The sequence below is a fragment of the Nelumbo nucifera genome, chromosome 7, assembly GCF_055504915.1.
Source record: "Nelumbo nucifera cultivar China Antique chromosome 7, China Antique-T2T, whole genome shotgun sequence".
NCBI classification, from domain to species: domain Eukaryota; kingdom Viridiplantae; phylum Streptophyta; class Magnoliopsida; order Proteales; family Nelumbonaceae; genus Nelumbo; species Nelumbo nucifera.
The window spans coordinates 13862806-13876271 of NC_142655.1; the positions used below are offsets into that span (position 1 = coordinate 13862806).

Sequence of the window (13466 nt, forward strand, 5' to 3'; positions counted from 1 at the left end):
TCCTACTGATTCTAATTCTCATTCCCACTATCTTTAGTGACAGTCACCACAATTTTTAGTGGCTTTTTAAACAACTGCCGCTATATGGTATTTCTTGTTATCAACTAATAATGGTCAACCCAAAAACAGCTATTTCCTCCAAGGGACTGTGACGACTTCTTCAGGTGGATAATTGAACTTGAACCAAATTCCAATGTTTTAGTTTGACCACTGATTTTTGTGCCGATGGTTCAATCGTTTAATCTGCACAAATGGCTCTTCTAACAAAATAAATTAAAAAAATAATAAATAATTAAAATTTAAAATGATCAAAAATCATATGATTTGACTTCCTATATAAACGGTTCATTAACCGATTCAACAACTTTTTATCAGAGGTAAAATAAAATCGATTGTGTAAACAATTCCCGAACAGAACAGTCCGACCATTCAAAGATCAACAGCGGTTCGAAACCGTACCAAATTCTAGGGCGCATTGATATAATCAACCAGGCGGTACACATTTTAATTTTTGAATTTTAAATAGATTCACATACAGGGACTCTTCTAACTTATCTGGTCATAAGTTCTACAAACCAAGGAACGGTCGTGAAACATCATAACACTAAGGGCCCATTTCATAACGGCTAAATAATTATACTGCTTTGTCTCGATAGATGTAGGGGTATGGTAGACATCAGAACCTAACCTAGAGGGTACTCTTTTGGGTTATCCCTAGCGTTTTGCATGTTTTTCGTTGAAAATTTATTTATAAGAGTACACTTGTCTCACGAGAAGTGTAGTGTTTTCTAGGTAAGGGACCAAGAGTATTTTGACTATTAATTAATTGGGCCCTAAGAATATAGGAAAGTGTCTATACCTCTATATCTTTTCATCCTCCTGTCACCAAATGACCAACCCATTGTGTGGTTAAATTTAGAGGAATTGAAAACAATTCAGAGTGAATTGTACAAATCCTAAAGCTAATCCAAATGCAACCTTAATCCGCCCATAATTCAATGTTGCAAGACTCAAATGGGCCAGATGACCAGGCCATCAGAGCTGAAACCAGCAGTCAAAATGGTTTTTAGGCTGCCCAATTTAAGGCTGTAACTTGGGCTGGGTTGGCCCGAACCCAACCCGAAAAGGTTGGATCGGGTTGGTCGGATTCGGTTGATGCTCGGGTTAGGTTAGGGTTAAAATTCATGAACCCGACTTTACTTCGGGTTGGGTTAGGATTGACCTCTTAGCCAACCCAACTCAATTCAAATCCAACTTTATAGTACATGTCATATATAAATATATGCTATATGTAATATATCACATAGATTGATTTGTTTTGATGCATGATATTTGTATAGGCCCCACCATATAGTATCATGTATTTCTTTTAAGATAATCACTTCACTTAATCATAATCAGAAAGACTAAAACCTTAATAACATTATTTTATGTTTTTTGAAAATTTTATTCTTCATCTCCTCTCTGTTGTTTTCTACCCATAAAAGATCTATCATAAGTCATAACTCATAATAAACTATAATCATTTCTAACACATGTTTTTCTGAATTTTGTACCAAAAGAACAAAAAAAAATTGTCAACAAACAAATACTAATAAAACATAGGATTAATATATGTAGCAAAAGTTGAGTTAAGGTCTAAAATCAAGAAATCCTATGAAGTTTTAAGGGATGGGAAGAAAGATGGGTTGAGCCCAACCCAACCCAAAATTGACTTCGGATTGGATTGGGTTAGGGTTAGGGTTGAAGGAATTTAGTTAGGGTAGGGTTAGAATTGGGTTGGTCGAGTTGGGTTAGGGTTAAGGTTAGGTTGGGGGGTTAAAACTTAGGATTGGGCTAGGATTAGTCTGACCTAACCCGACCCGACTTGCAATCCTAGCCCAATTCTTAGAAATGCTGACTTGGTCAAACTAACTCAAATATGTGTAATACCTTTAATAGGCTATAATATTTATTGTTTCAGCCTTTCAGGCTTATTTTAATACAAAACAATTACAGAAGATGACTCGGAATTAATTGCCTTTTTCGTATTTTTTATTTCCAATGACTCAAAATGTTGAACCAGATAGTAGAACTATTTGACCCACGAACCAGTGACTGATACGATTTTATATTCTGTTCAAAACTTCAAATCCAATAATATTGACCCAACTAAGACTGGTAGATCAACAATTAAGAAAAGGAAACGAAAGCCCCACTTTGATAGGATAATTGCAAGATTCCACATGTTTTAACTTTATGTTTAGCTTTGGAAAGGTGAGTTTCTTTTCTCACACCCAAACGAGATAAGATAAGTAGATTGTACTCCACCTCAGAGAAATCTGAAATTACAATCCCTCCTAGTCTACTAATAGCCCCCCTTATAAATCACATCCTATCCGTGAATTTAACCTCAATCTGTGGTTAAGATTCATCCCACCTGTAGGGTGGGGCTAAGATTTGTTGAAGTGGACTGGGTAATATATTAAAAAACCCCTAAAAATAGCTAAAAGTTGAGAGCATCTAATCATATTTGATTATTTAATTCTTTTAGACTGAGCAGAGTGAGAATGCTTGGGTATTATATATCTTCCTTCAATTCCTTATAATAATTTCATCTTATTTTAAAACTTACACTGCATTTGATAATGTCCTGTCTCTCTCTCCCTGATCTTTCTATTGACCTATACAAATCCTATTTCTCCAATCTATTATTATTGCCCACATGAGATCATGCTCCAATACTTAAGTTTTATGTAATAAATGGTTGCATCTTGCATGCTAATGCACCTCCATATAGGCCTATATATTAATGGAACTGAATGGTAATGCAACAAGCAAGAGCACTAGATTTGCCCTAGTCTAGTTCTACTGTTTTGATTTTTTATTGCTTTGGTTGGGAGGACTCCAACAAAAGTCCAAAGTTCTTGCTACTAAGGTAGCATTAAAGAGAAAGATAAGTGGGGATCATTTTCTAGCTTTTGCAGATTTGGAATGTATTACTGATGTTGATTGCTGGTACCATCTTTTTCATGAATAGACCTTTAAATTAAAGCAAGCTTTAACTACTTGGCTAGCTAATGGGAACCACATGATTAATCTCATATATATTTGATTGAGAAGGAAATTTAAATTGAGATAAATGTATCTGAAATCAGACACTAGTCAATAAACAATAATGGAGGGTGTTCAGTAATAACTCTCTCTCTCTTCCAGGTTTTTACAAATCTGCAGATCCAAACAAGACCAACAGTAAAATGGAGAAGAGTAGAAACAACCTAAAAGCACATGCTTTTTAAGAATCAAAAGTTGCGGCTTGGGCCACTCTCCACCCTACAAAAACATTCATTCAAACACAGATAATAATAATAATAATAATTCAAGAACCATTATGCATTTCAAAACTGCACCGTGATCCATGTTTGGAAAGCAGGATCCAATCACTGAATTGGTCGGCCTAGTAGTAGTTACATTGTGCCTAAAATTACCATTAATTGATGACTATAATACCCAAAATGTGATAGTTGGAAGTCAAGTTATTGTACAAAGTTTTACACATGGACTAGTGGTGGGTCCTGATATAGATTATGTCAACATCTGACTAGTTATCTGAGCACCATATTCATCTATATATTATTGGTCCTCTATCACCAGATCTAAGATTCTTCTCCACTTGACAGGTTATGGAGCCCATTATTCAATGTAGTAGTCCACAGTTGGGTCTACATCGATCTTTAAGTCACTTGATTCTATATTGTCAAAAGTTTTCGGCCTAGTAGATTTTGCCAGGTGGCAAGAGATCATCGTTTTTTCTTGGATTGTTTCAAGACATTCAAGAGAATTCAGAGGATAATATTCGCAGGGAAGAGGAAAATGCTTGATGGGGCATGGGACCCCAGTGCCCCACGAGGACAAAAACAATTTTCTAAGATAGAGGTCTATACTGATGGATAATTTTGGTTTACTATGATGTAGCAAAATGTATTACCTCTTGACAGTTCAAATACTAAAATTTACCGCTGCCCAATAAACTATAAAGCATCGATTTGAATAAAACTTTATGCAGTTTTATTTTATTTGCACTAATACAAATGCATGGAAGTATAAATAAAAAAATGCAAATTCTTGTTTAATTTTGTTTTAAGTTTTAGTTTATTCTGCTTATTCATGTCTTAATTTACTTTATTTATACTGCAATCAAACAAATTAATCTAAATTTTAAAACAAAAATAAGTCAGAATTTACACTCAACTAATTTCCAATGCCATAATTTTGAATCAGTGCAAATTTGTTTGTATTGCAACCAAACACAGCCCTCTATTTGCAAATTTGAATTAAATACAAATTTTGAACTCCGTTCAGTTTTATATATATTTATTTGTAGTGTTCGATTATGATAACAGAAAAACTTACAACCAATCAACCAGTATCATGTCTTTGTCGGGGGTGCTTTGATTGGTCAAAGCTCTTCCAGTACCATATCTTTCCAGTATCATAGATTTTCCCTTATTTGTAACTATGATTTGTGCCTTATCTGAGGCAAAATTTGCACTCCAAAAACTGATGTAAAATTTGCATTACTTCTCTTCCACCTTTGTTTTCTCTCATATAAATTAGTGTGGAGTTTGGACCACATCATTATACTTCATTCCGTACTCCTCCCAGAGATAAAACCTTTGCCCTACCTTCCATCTCTCTTTCATATAAAATAGAGAGTATGGCATTTTACTTTACATTTCACTCTTCAAAGACAAACAAAATAAATTGGAATCAAATACAAAAGTAAACCAAAATTTACTCTCAGCCCACTTGTGACTCAAACAAATGGAGCCTTAGAAGACTAGAAATGCATCTTCAAGTAATGCTTTAAATGACCAAAGTTGAGTTGTAGTTATATATATTAAGGAAAAGAACTTGTTGAAAATTTATTCATCATGCATGTCAAGACAATGCTAAACCTTTAAATTTCTTATTGTCCCAAATAGTCTCTATTAAAACCCATAATCTTGTAGTAAACAAAACTGAAATTTCAATGAATTGTAAATAAGATAAGAACTTTCCCTTTTTAGTTTTTTTGTAATATCATTGAGTATATTCACATATATTTTTTTGGCCAAAAGATTTATATACCAATTGATAATTAATATGAAAGTTTGGAGGGAAAAGAAAACTTGCTTTAATTCTTTCACCATAATTTCTGATACAAATAGGTCAAGAAGTTCAGTTCCAAACTCAAAACCAGCCATGCATTATAGGGTTTTCAGAGTTGAATACTACACTACTGTATAAGCCACTGGGAGATTACACGGTTTTGTTGTACAATTGACAAGTGTAAATGCACATGAAAATGCATCTCTGCACTGTCTCACTAGTGACTAGTTGACAAGTGAAACCGGCAAGGGCTCCACTGCAGCCAGAGGCTGTTTTCTTGTTTTTTTCCTTTGCCTACCATAGACAAGGGGATTTAAATGCGAGAAAGAAGAAAAAAACAAATCTCCATAAACCAACAATCTGTAAAGAGACTTCTATATACATATTTTTTCCTTCTCCCCATCTCATGTGTTTATTTTTTTCTTTTAAGTAATAAGTCAAGATCTTGCTGCAACCACAATCACCACATAAACAAAGGAGAGGGTCACTAATTTAAGCTTATTTTGCTTTGGTTTTAATATATCAGAAACAGACTCCACCTTCACGTGAGAGAGAGAGATAACCCAAATCTAGATTTGTTTCCATTTAGGAGCATACATGGGCGACTTATCCAGATTAACCAGCTCTGTATTGCAGTGTCCATCAGTTCAACCGGTCCGACCCCAAATAAAGACTAAAGAGTATTTACAAAGCTTGATGGGTTCAACCTAACCACTTGGGTCAGTTAATTAAGCCCGGTTCAGCCATTCCTGTTCCCATCCGGGCCAGCCAAGGTGTATGGTAGTTTCTGGGGTTTCCAGTTAGACCTCTTAGGAATTCAGCAAATTTCCATGCATGAAACTCATCCAAAATTTTACCTAATTTGCTGATGTAACACTCAAAACCAAACCATCGCTTGTGTCTTAGAAATGGGCTTTAATCTGAAATTTCCCCTCACTTTTGTGGAGTTCTTTTCAACTTATCTCGACTTTTCAATATCTCTAGAGATCCCCGTGAGACACCATTGTTTATAACTATAAGATACCTACCTTCCGACTTCCGTTAGGTCACGGTTAATTAGTGACCATGACATGAATTGGTTCACATGTACCATAATATTTATTAAATGACAAAATTAACCTTGACCAATCAATCAATTTTATTAACTAATTTCTTCATAATAAAATACCCTGGTTTATTTCTTTTCCCTATTTTATGTTCTTTACTCATTTTATAATACATTAACAGTTCACTTCATCTTCTCACTTATTTCATAGACAGAATATATAGGTTTTAAACTTTCAAGCCATTAATTATGGGTATTTTGGTTAAAAGGGTAGAACTGTGGAAATCTTGGGATCTTAATTTGGAGGTAACAGGTAAGTCAGGGTAAGTTTGAGACAATCCAAGAAAAGTGAGGGGGTTTCATATTAAAAAAAAAACTTCAGAAAATTGAGTAATATAATTGTGCTCCTATTATTTGTAACACTCTGCTCTTAGACAAACCAATTCTTGCTCAATTATGAAAACAATGGCTTCTTATGGCATCCACCACACTGAAGTAATAGTCAACCATGATTCCTCCTCTGCACAAAAGATAAATGGTAATGGCTGAACAGCTGCTAAATGGCTCAGACCAGTGACAGCAAGGCTGTTGAGAGCATTCTTCTCAATTCTCATTAGAACAACTATCTGTGTTAGACCCATTTAAAATTCCTCAGAGTCTATTACTCTATTATACAGCCATGATTCTATGGTGACATGTCTATAATATCTAGGAACACAAAATGACACATTAATCTTTAATATATTGCCCGTGTGTCATGTTCTCAAGTGCCCATATTCACATCTCTCTCTATCTCTCTCTCTAAAAAAAATACCCAATTCCCACAAAGGGAGGAAAATGATGATGAAGATGGAATAAAATATCCATCTAAATGGAGAGGAGCATGAGAGGCTCAGCATTTTATAGACAATGGAATACAGTCTGGTAGCAGGAGACCCACTCATCAATACACAGAGCCCACTAGTGCACTACTACTACTGAGTAGTAGTAGTTCATAATTCCCCAGTTCTCCCCTCGTATATATAAATACTCTAACCCCCTAACAAATCCATCAAACATTCCATTCATTCACCCCAAAGCCATGAGGACTCCCTTCCTTTTCCTCCTCTCCTCCCTCCTACTAACCCTCCTAAGCATCTACCCTTCCCAAGGGTCCGACGACCACAAATGTGACTTCCCAGACCATGACTCCACCCTCCCAGTCATGCACATCTACAGCCCATGCTCGCCATTCCGGCCACCCAAAGCCCTCTCATGGGAGCAGACTGTGCTGGACATGGCCGCCAGGGACGAAGCCAGGCTTCAATATCTATCGAGCCTCGTCGCCGGGAGGTCTGTCGTGCCAATCGCTTCCGGCAGGCAGCTCCTTCAGACTCCTACCTACATTGTGAGGACTAAGATTGGCACACCAGCTCAGACACTGCTGATGGCCATGGACACCAGCAGCGACGTCGCCTGGATACCCTGCACTGGGTGCGTAGGGTGCTCTCCTAATGTCTTCAGCACAGGCAAGTCTACAACCTACAAGGCCGTGGGGTGTCAAGCTCCCCAGTGCAAGCAGGTAGGTATTCATTACTTTTAATTGCTTAATGTGGATTAGGACTACTTCTAAGGCGTAAATTAGAAAATTAATGCATGTGAATGGCCATTACTCAAAACTGCGCCTGATTAATTTGTGGGGTTCTACTTCTATATATCAATTTGCAGGTGCCCAACCCAAGCTGCATTGGCACTCTCCGCAAGGCTTGTTCCTTCAACCTCACCTACGGCTCGTCGACCATCGCGGGTACAGTCGCACAAGACACATTCAAACTCGCCACCGACCTAGTCCCGAACTACTCGTTCGGCTGCCTCTCGAGCGTCACAGGCAGCTCGGCGCCACCGCAGGGCCTCCTCGGGCTCGGGCGTGGCCCCATGTCCTTACTCTCCCAAACCCACAACCTATACCAGTCCACATTCTCCTACTGCCTACCCAGCTTCAAGTCTCTCAACTTCTCCGGCTCGTTAAGGCTCGGTCCAGTAGCTCAACCCATTAGAATTAAAACTACTCCGCTCCTCAGAAACCCACGAAGGTCCTCCCTCTACTACGTCAACTTGATCGGCATTAGCGTGGGAAGAAGGCTCGTCCACATCCCACCAAGCGTCTTCGCCTTCAACGCCACGAGCGGCGCGGGCACCATTATCGACTCCGGCACGGTCTTCACAAGGCTAGTGACTCCGGCCTACACGGCGGTTCGTGACGCGTTCCGGAGACGGATAAAGGGCGCAACCGTGTCGTCTCTGGGCGGGTTCGACACATGCTACACAGTGCCCGTCCGTGCACCGACCATAACGTTCCACTTCACGGGGTTGAACATGTCGTTGCCGGCGGACAACGTTTTGATACACAGCACGGCGGGGAGCATCACGTGCTTGGCCATGGCAGCGGCACCGGACAACGTGAACTCCGTACTGAACGTGATAGCGAACATGCAGCAGCAGAACCACCGAGTGCTAATCGACGTGCCGAATTCGAGGCTGGGTATCGCCCGTGAGCTCTGTACTAAATAAGGTCACGGTGGTGGTTTTGAGGTGTGTCGGTGGTGGCGAGAGTGGTGGTGTTCGATGTAGTTCTTGCTTTTTTTTTTCACATCTGTTTATCTATTTCTTTGTCATGTGCACCAAAGGATTGGATGGTGGTAAATTATCATCTCTTGGAGGGTTGTGGGGTCTCTCGCCATGTCCTGTGGGAAGGGTTCGACTGGTGGTAGTTCCGTAGAGTTCTATATATAGCTTGAGCCATGAGTTGATTTATTCAAGTGTTTGTACTTTATGTGCACTGAGTATATCTCGGATTACCTTCAACCAGGTTTCAAATAATAGACAGTGTAATGCTATTACTCTCTCTCTCTCTCTCTCTCTCTCTCAATCAATCAAATACACACTCAGAGAGGCAAAAGAGCAATAAAGATGTCTTGCAGAGACATGTGAAGGGTGTTTTGTTCATTATAAGAGTGTCTCGGAAAGTAGAAACTTCAAACATGAGAAGGGTCCCTACCTGCATATGCTGATGTGATTGAAATTAACCCAGTTTCCATTTGATGGGGCACTCTAATCTTAGAATGTGTGCGGATTTCAGTGAAAATGGAATTGGCTTCTACAAGTTTCCAAAATCTAATTAAAATTGGGGAGGAACAGAATGAAAAAACAATACTATTATAAAGCGATTCACGCAGAAGCAGCTCCAATCAGTATGTAGAACAGAATAATGTAAGGTATTATGTTCATCATGGAAGGATCTTAGAAGCTGAAACTAAGAAGCAACAAAACAATGATCTTGCATTCAGAAGAATGGGACCATAACAATTTTGGTTGGCTTCACTTAGATCTTCTCTAGTTGCAGTAGAAATGGAATTGTCTTCACAAATGTTCAATTTCACAACTTAGGATAATCTATTGGCATAGAAAAATCCGAAAACTAGTAGACTGATTTTGGATTGTTGGATTAAAAGAATTTGAATTTCTATCCTCCCCCCCCCCCCCACAAAGAGAAATTTGGATTCTGTGGTTAAAATGAAGAATTCATGAGCTTTTCTTCCCACATTCTCCAAATTCCATCACACTGAACACAGCCTCTAAAGCTGACATTCTTTTTTCCCACATGCCTGCAGCAAGCAGATTCAGAATTTTAGTGGGTTAGGTTCTATTTTTTAATTGGTGGTAATGGGGTCAGTAATTTGATCACAGTTGACTTGGGGAAGAGTGAAATTTAATTCTGTTTCCACCCCCATGACCTAAACCCAAACACAGTCTCAGGGGTTTGTTTGGGCATTGCCTGTCGCAACTCCAAACAGGAAAACGTGAATGAATTTTAACACCACTCTAAGGTTCTTTCTGAGTTTCAATAGAGCACTTTTTCACTTCCTCCAATGGTGAATCCAGAGCCTTTTTGAAATGTGACGTGTGAATGGGTACGGATGCTCCAGATTCCTTGAGCAGCAGAGACCCAGAAGACTGTTCACTGTTGATTATATGAGCTCTGAATCCCATAGCCGAGATATGTCATTGATTCGGGAACAAACGATTGTTGTTTGGCTTGTTGTCAATGCATTAACATGTCTCCTCACACCTCAGTACAGGCAGGTGGCCAGACAAAAACCGAAGTGCCCAATTACATATACCTGAAATCCTCCGTAGTATCTCCATTGGACCACAACATCAACAATTACTGATGGGAATATTTTGATCTCTTGATTAAGATGCTGATTTGGACCACATTGGAGAGTGGAGTACTTCTCAATACCATTGGCTGGTTTAATTTGGACCAATTCCTTGCCTTCATTGGTGCATGTAAATCGGGCCAAGGTCAGTCTGCAGGGACCCAATGATCCAGGCTGAACACCACCACATTCTGGGGCCAGACCCAGATCCATGCTTACTATTCCTTGAGTAGTTTACACTTTCAAGCAACAAAACTTGTCCAGAATTGGACCAGCAGACTGTGGTGGCTTAGACTTAGTGGGCCCAAAAGGTAATCTAACCCATGGGATCCCCTTAATGCCCCATCAAAGAGATGGCCCACCATTTGAATTTGGACATTGAAGGATGGTGGACGGGGCCCAAAGCATGATACCTACAATCTGGTGTTAATGATGGTAGAGTGAGGACCTTTCAGGACTACACTTCTAATATTTAAGTGTACTTCCTGTTAGAGGAATAACATTACCTTATTTCTTGAAGTTTGGGAGTTGGGATTCGGAATGTCATTGTTTGCTTCTGAACTTTCAAATAAACCAAACAGCTAGTAAACCCATCTAACCACGAGACCTTGGTTCAGTTTTTAAGGCCAAGGTTTTAATTGTCGGATATATAGTACAAATGTACAAGGGAAGGGAATGCGGGTTATATCTGTATTTACCATTTTAATTCATTAATTGCAACACTAGCTTAATCAACACATAAACCATTTAGTGCCCGTTTGGGAGGGCTTTTTTGTTTTGGCTTTAACCTTATATGTGCTCACGAACCCGGAATACCATGAAGGCATGAAGCTGTGTTTGATAAAACTCCGGAAAAATGAAAATTAGTTTAAAGAAAAATCACAAAATCGACTTTACAATGAAATTAAGAGCCCGTTTGATAAGGTTTCTGTGGTAGAGGTGAGTTGTGATGCTAGAGCCGCGGTGATTGATCACTTGCGTTCAGGAGAAGCTACCTAGAATAGCTTTCATTATAGTCGCACTCCTCACATCTGGAACAGAGTGGCACGATCTCTGGATTCTCACCAAATATAGCTTCTGGTGTTCTCGTGTGGAGCGCTGCTCAGAACGCAAGAAGCTACACCCCGAAAGCCCTCCCAAATGAGCAATATATCAGGTAGCTTCTCTGGATAGGCTAAGTCAATACAGTTAAATCAATGAAGAAGTCCTCCCAAATAGGCCCTTAACATATACTACTGTTATGGAAGTAAAATTTCAGATACTAAAATTAGGCTATGTTTGGGTGTATTTAAAAAAAGTGTTTATTCAAATTAAGTGCTTATTTGGGCCATTAAGCACTTATTTGTATTTGGAAAATAAGTCCGAAATAAGTGATTATTTTAAAAATAAGGGCTTATTTTTTATGCCCAAATTTTCAGCTTTTTTTAAGCACTTATTCAATTTTTTCGTTCAAAATTATCCCTAGTTGAATTTTATAAAGTACTTTTACGAAAGCATTTTTACGAAAGCATTTTTGCGAATGCATTTTTGCGAATGCATTTTCAATGAAAGTACTTTTGTGAAAGAACTTTATAAAAGCAATTTTATGAAAACAATTTTATGAAAGCACCTTTACGAAAGTACTTTTGTAAAAGCACTTTTATAAAAGCAAGCACTTTCATAAAAGTACTTTATTAAGTGTTTTTGTAAAAGTACTTTTATAAAAATGCTTTCTTAAAAGTATTTTTATAAAAATGTCTTTATAAAAGTGCTTTCATAAAAATACTTTTATAAAAGTGCTTTTATAAAAGTGCCTTTGTAAAAGTGTTTTCATAAAAGTGTTTTTATAAAAGTAATTTCATAAGTGCTTTCAAAGGTTATATTTTGAAAATTGGAAAGAAAATGGACAAAATAGTCACAAATGCTTATTTAAGTGCTTATTAAAGAATAAAACTACCAAATGCCCAATATAAAATAAGTGCTTTAAAAGATAAGCACTTGAAAAAGTTGGGTGCCAAATGCAAATAAGTTCTTATTCAAATAAGCACTTGTTTTTAAGCACTTATTTAATAAACACTGATTTTTAACTTAAGCACTCCCAAACATGGCCTCAAGGAGCTTATTATGTTTGGTGGTTATTATCAAGTATGCTTGTTGAGGGGGAGATCATTTTGATTAGAGTTTCTAATTTTGTGAAAGTATGGTTCTTGTGTCAATTGTTTCTAGAGGTGAGTGGCCTTCGAGCTCTCTCTCTCTCTCTCCTCTCTCTCTCATGGTTTTCAAAACCAAATCGGATCAGATGGTCGGACTGGAAAAACCAAGAACCAGTTAGGTGACCGGTTTCAGTTTTCCCAAAACCGGATTTTCTTCAAAAACAGTTGATTTTGGTTAGTAAACTGCTGACCCGAGCTATTAACTGTTCAAACGGTTTTGACCTTTTTTTTTTGTCAGAACGAGTCGACCGTTCGACTCAATAACCGGACCCCTGAACGGTTCAGCCTCTAAGTCAGTTTTAAAAACCATGCTCTGTGTGTGTGTGTGTGTACGCGCTCTTAGTGCATTGTTCTTCTGGGGTTTACTCCCTTGTTTTCTACAGTTTTCATGTTCAGACTTGATTGTTTTATTGTATATATATTACCCTAAACATTATTGAATGAAATTCGAGTCCAGATCTCTTCCCAACCAAAAAACTCTTCCAACATGTTCCAACATGATCTATACCCACACATCTCAAACATGTCCCATAAATGTGTATGAAACATGTTTGAGATGTGCAGGCAAAGGTTTTTTTGTTGGAAAGAGATATAGTCTCATGAAATTTGCCTTTTGAGGCTTAAAAAAAGAAGAAACCAGATAGGTTTTCTAGGGCGACGGTTTGACAATCTGACCAACTGGGTCGGATAATTTACTGGCTTGTGAGTATTTTAAATGAAAATTAGAATTTTTTTAAAGAAGAGGAAGAAAGAAAGAAAGAAATAAAGAAAAGAAGAAAAAGAAATGATTAATTAATGAAATTTCTGTTGGAGAAGATTCCGATGAGAATGATATCCCTACCCCATTTTGTCAATACCCAATTTTTATTACAAGTGGTGAATGGCAATTTCTTGAAATAC

General features: G+C 38.0%; 1 protein-coding gene across 1 annotated transcript; it reads left to right on the top strand.

Annotated features, from left to right (window-relative positions):
• Positions 1-6948: 6948 nt before the first annotated feature.
• On the top strand, positions 6949-9059 carry LOC104611341 (aspartyl protease AED3-like). The gene is made up of 2 exons (XM_010278356.3): positions 6949-7736; positions 7883-9059. The coding sequence occupies exons 1-2, from the start codon at positions 7257-7259 to the stop codon at positions 8723-8725; spliced, it is 1323 nt and encodes a 440-aa protein (XP_010276658.1). The 5' UTR covers positions 6949-7256; the 3' UTR covers positions 8726-9059.
• Positions 9060-13466: the final 4407 nt, after the last annotated feature.

What these genes read in the sequence shown, in the direction of transcription:
- LOC104611341 (XM_010278356.3), top strand. Translation starts at nt 7,257, where the DNA reads ATGAGGACTCCCTTCCTTTTCCTCCTCTCCTCCCTCCTACTAACCCTC. An exon ending in AAGCTCCCCAGTGCAAGCAG is followed by an intron (nt 7,737 to 7,882) that starts GTAGGTATTCAT and finishes ATCAATTTGCAG; the next exon opens with GTGCCCAACCCAAGCTGCAT.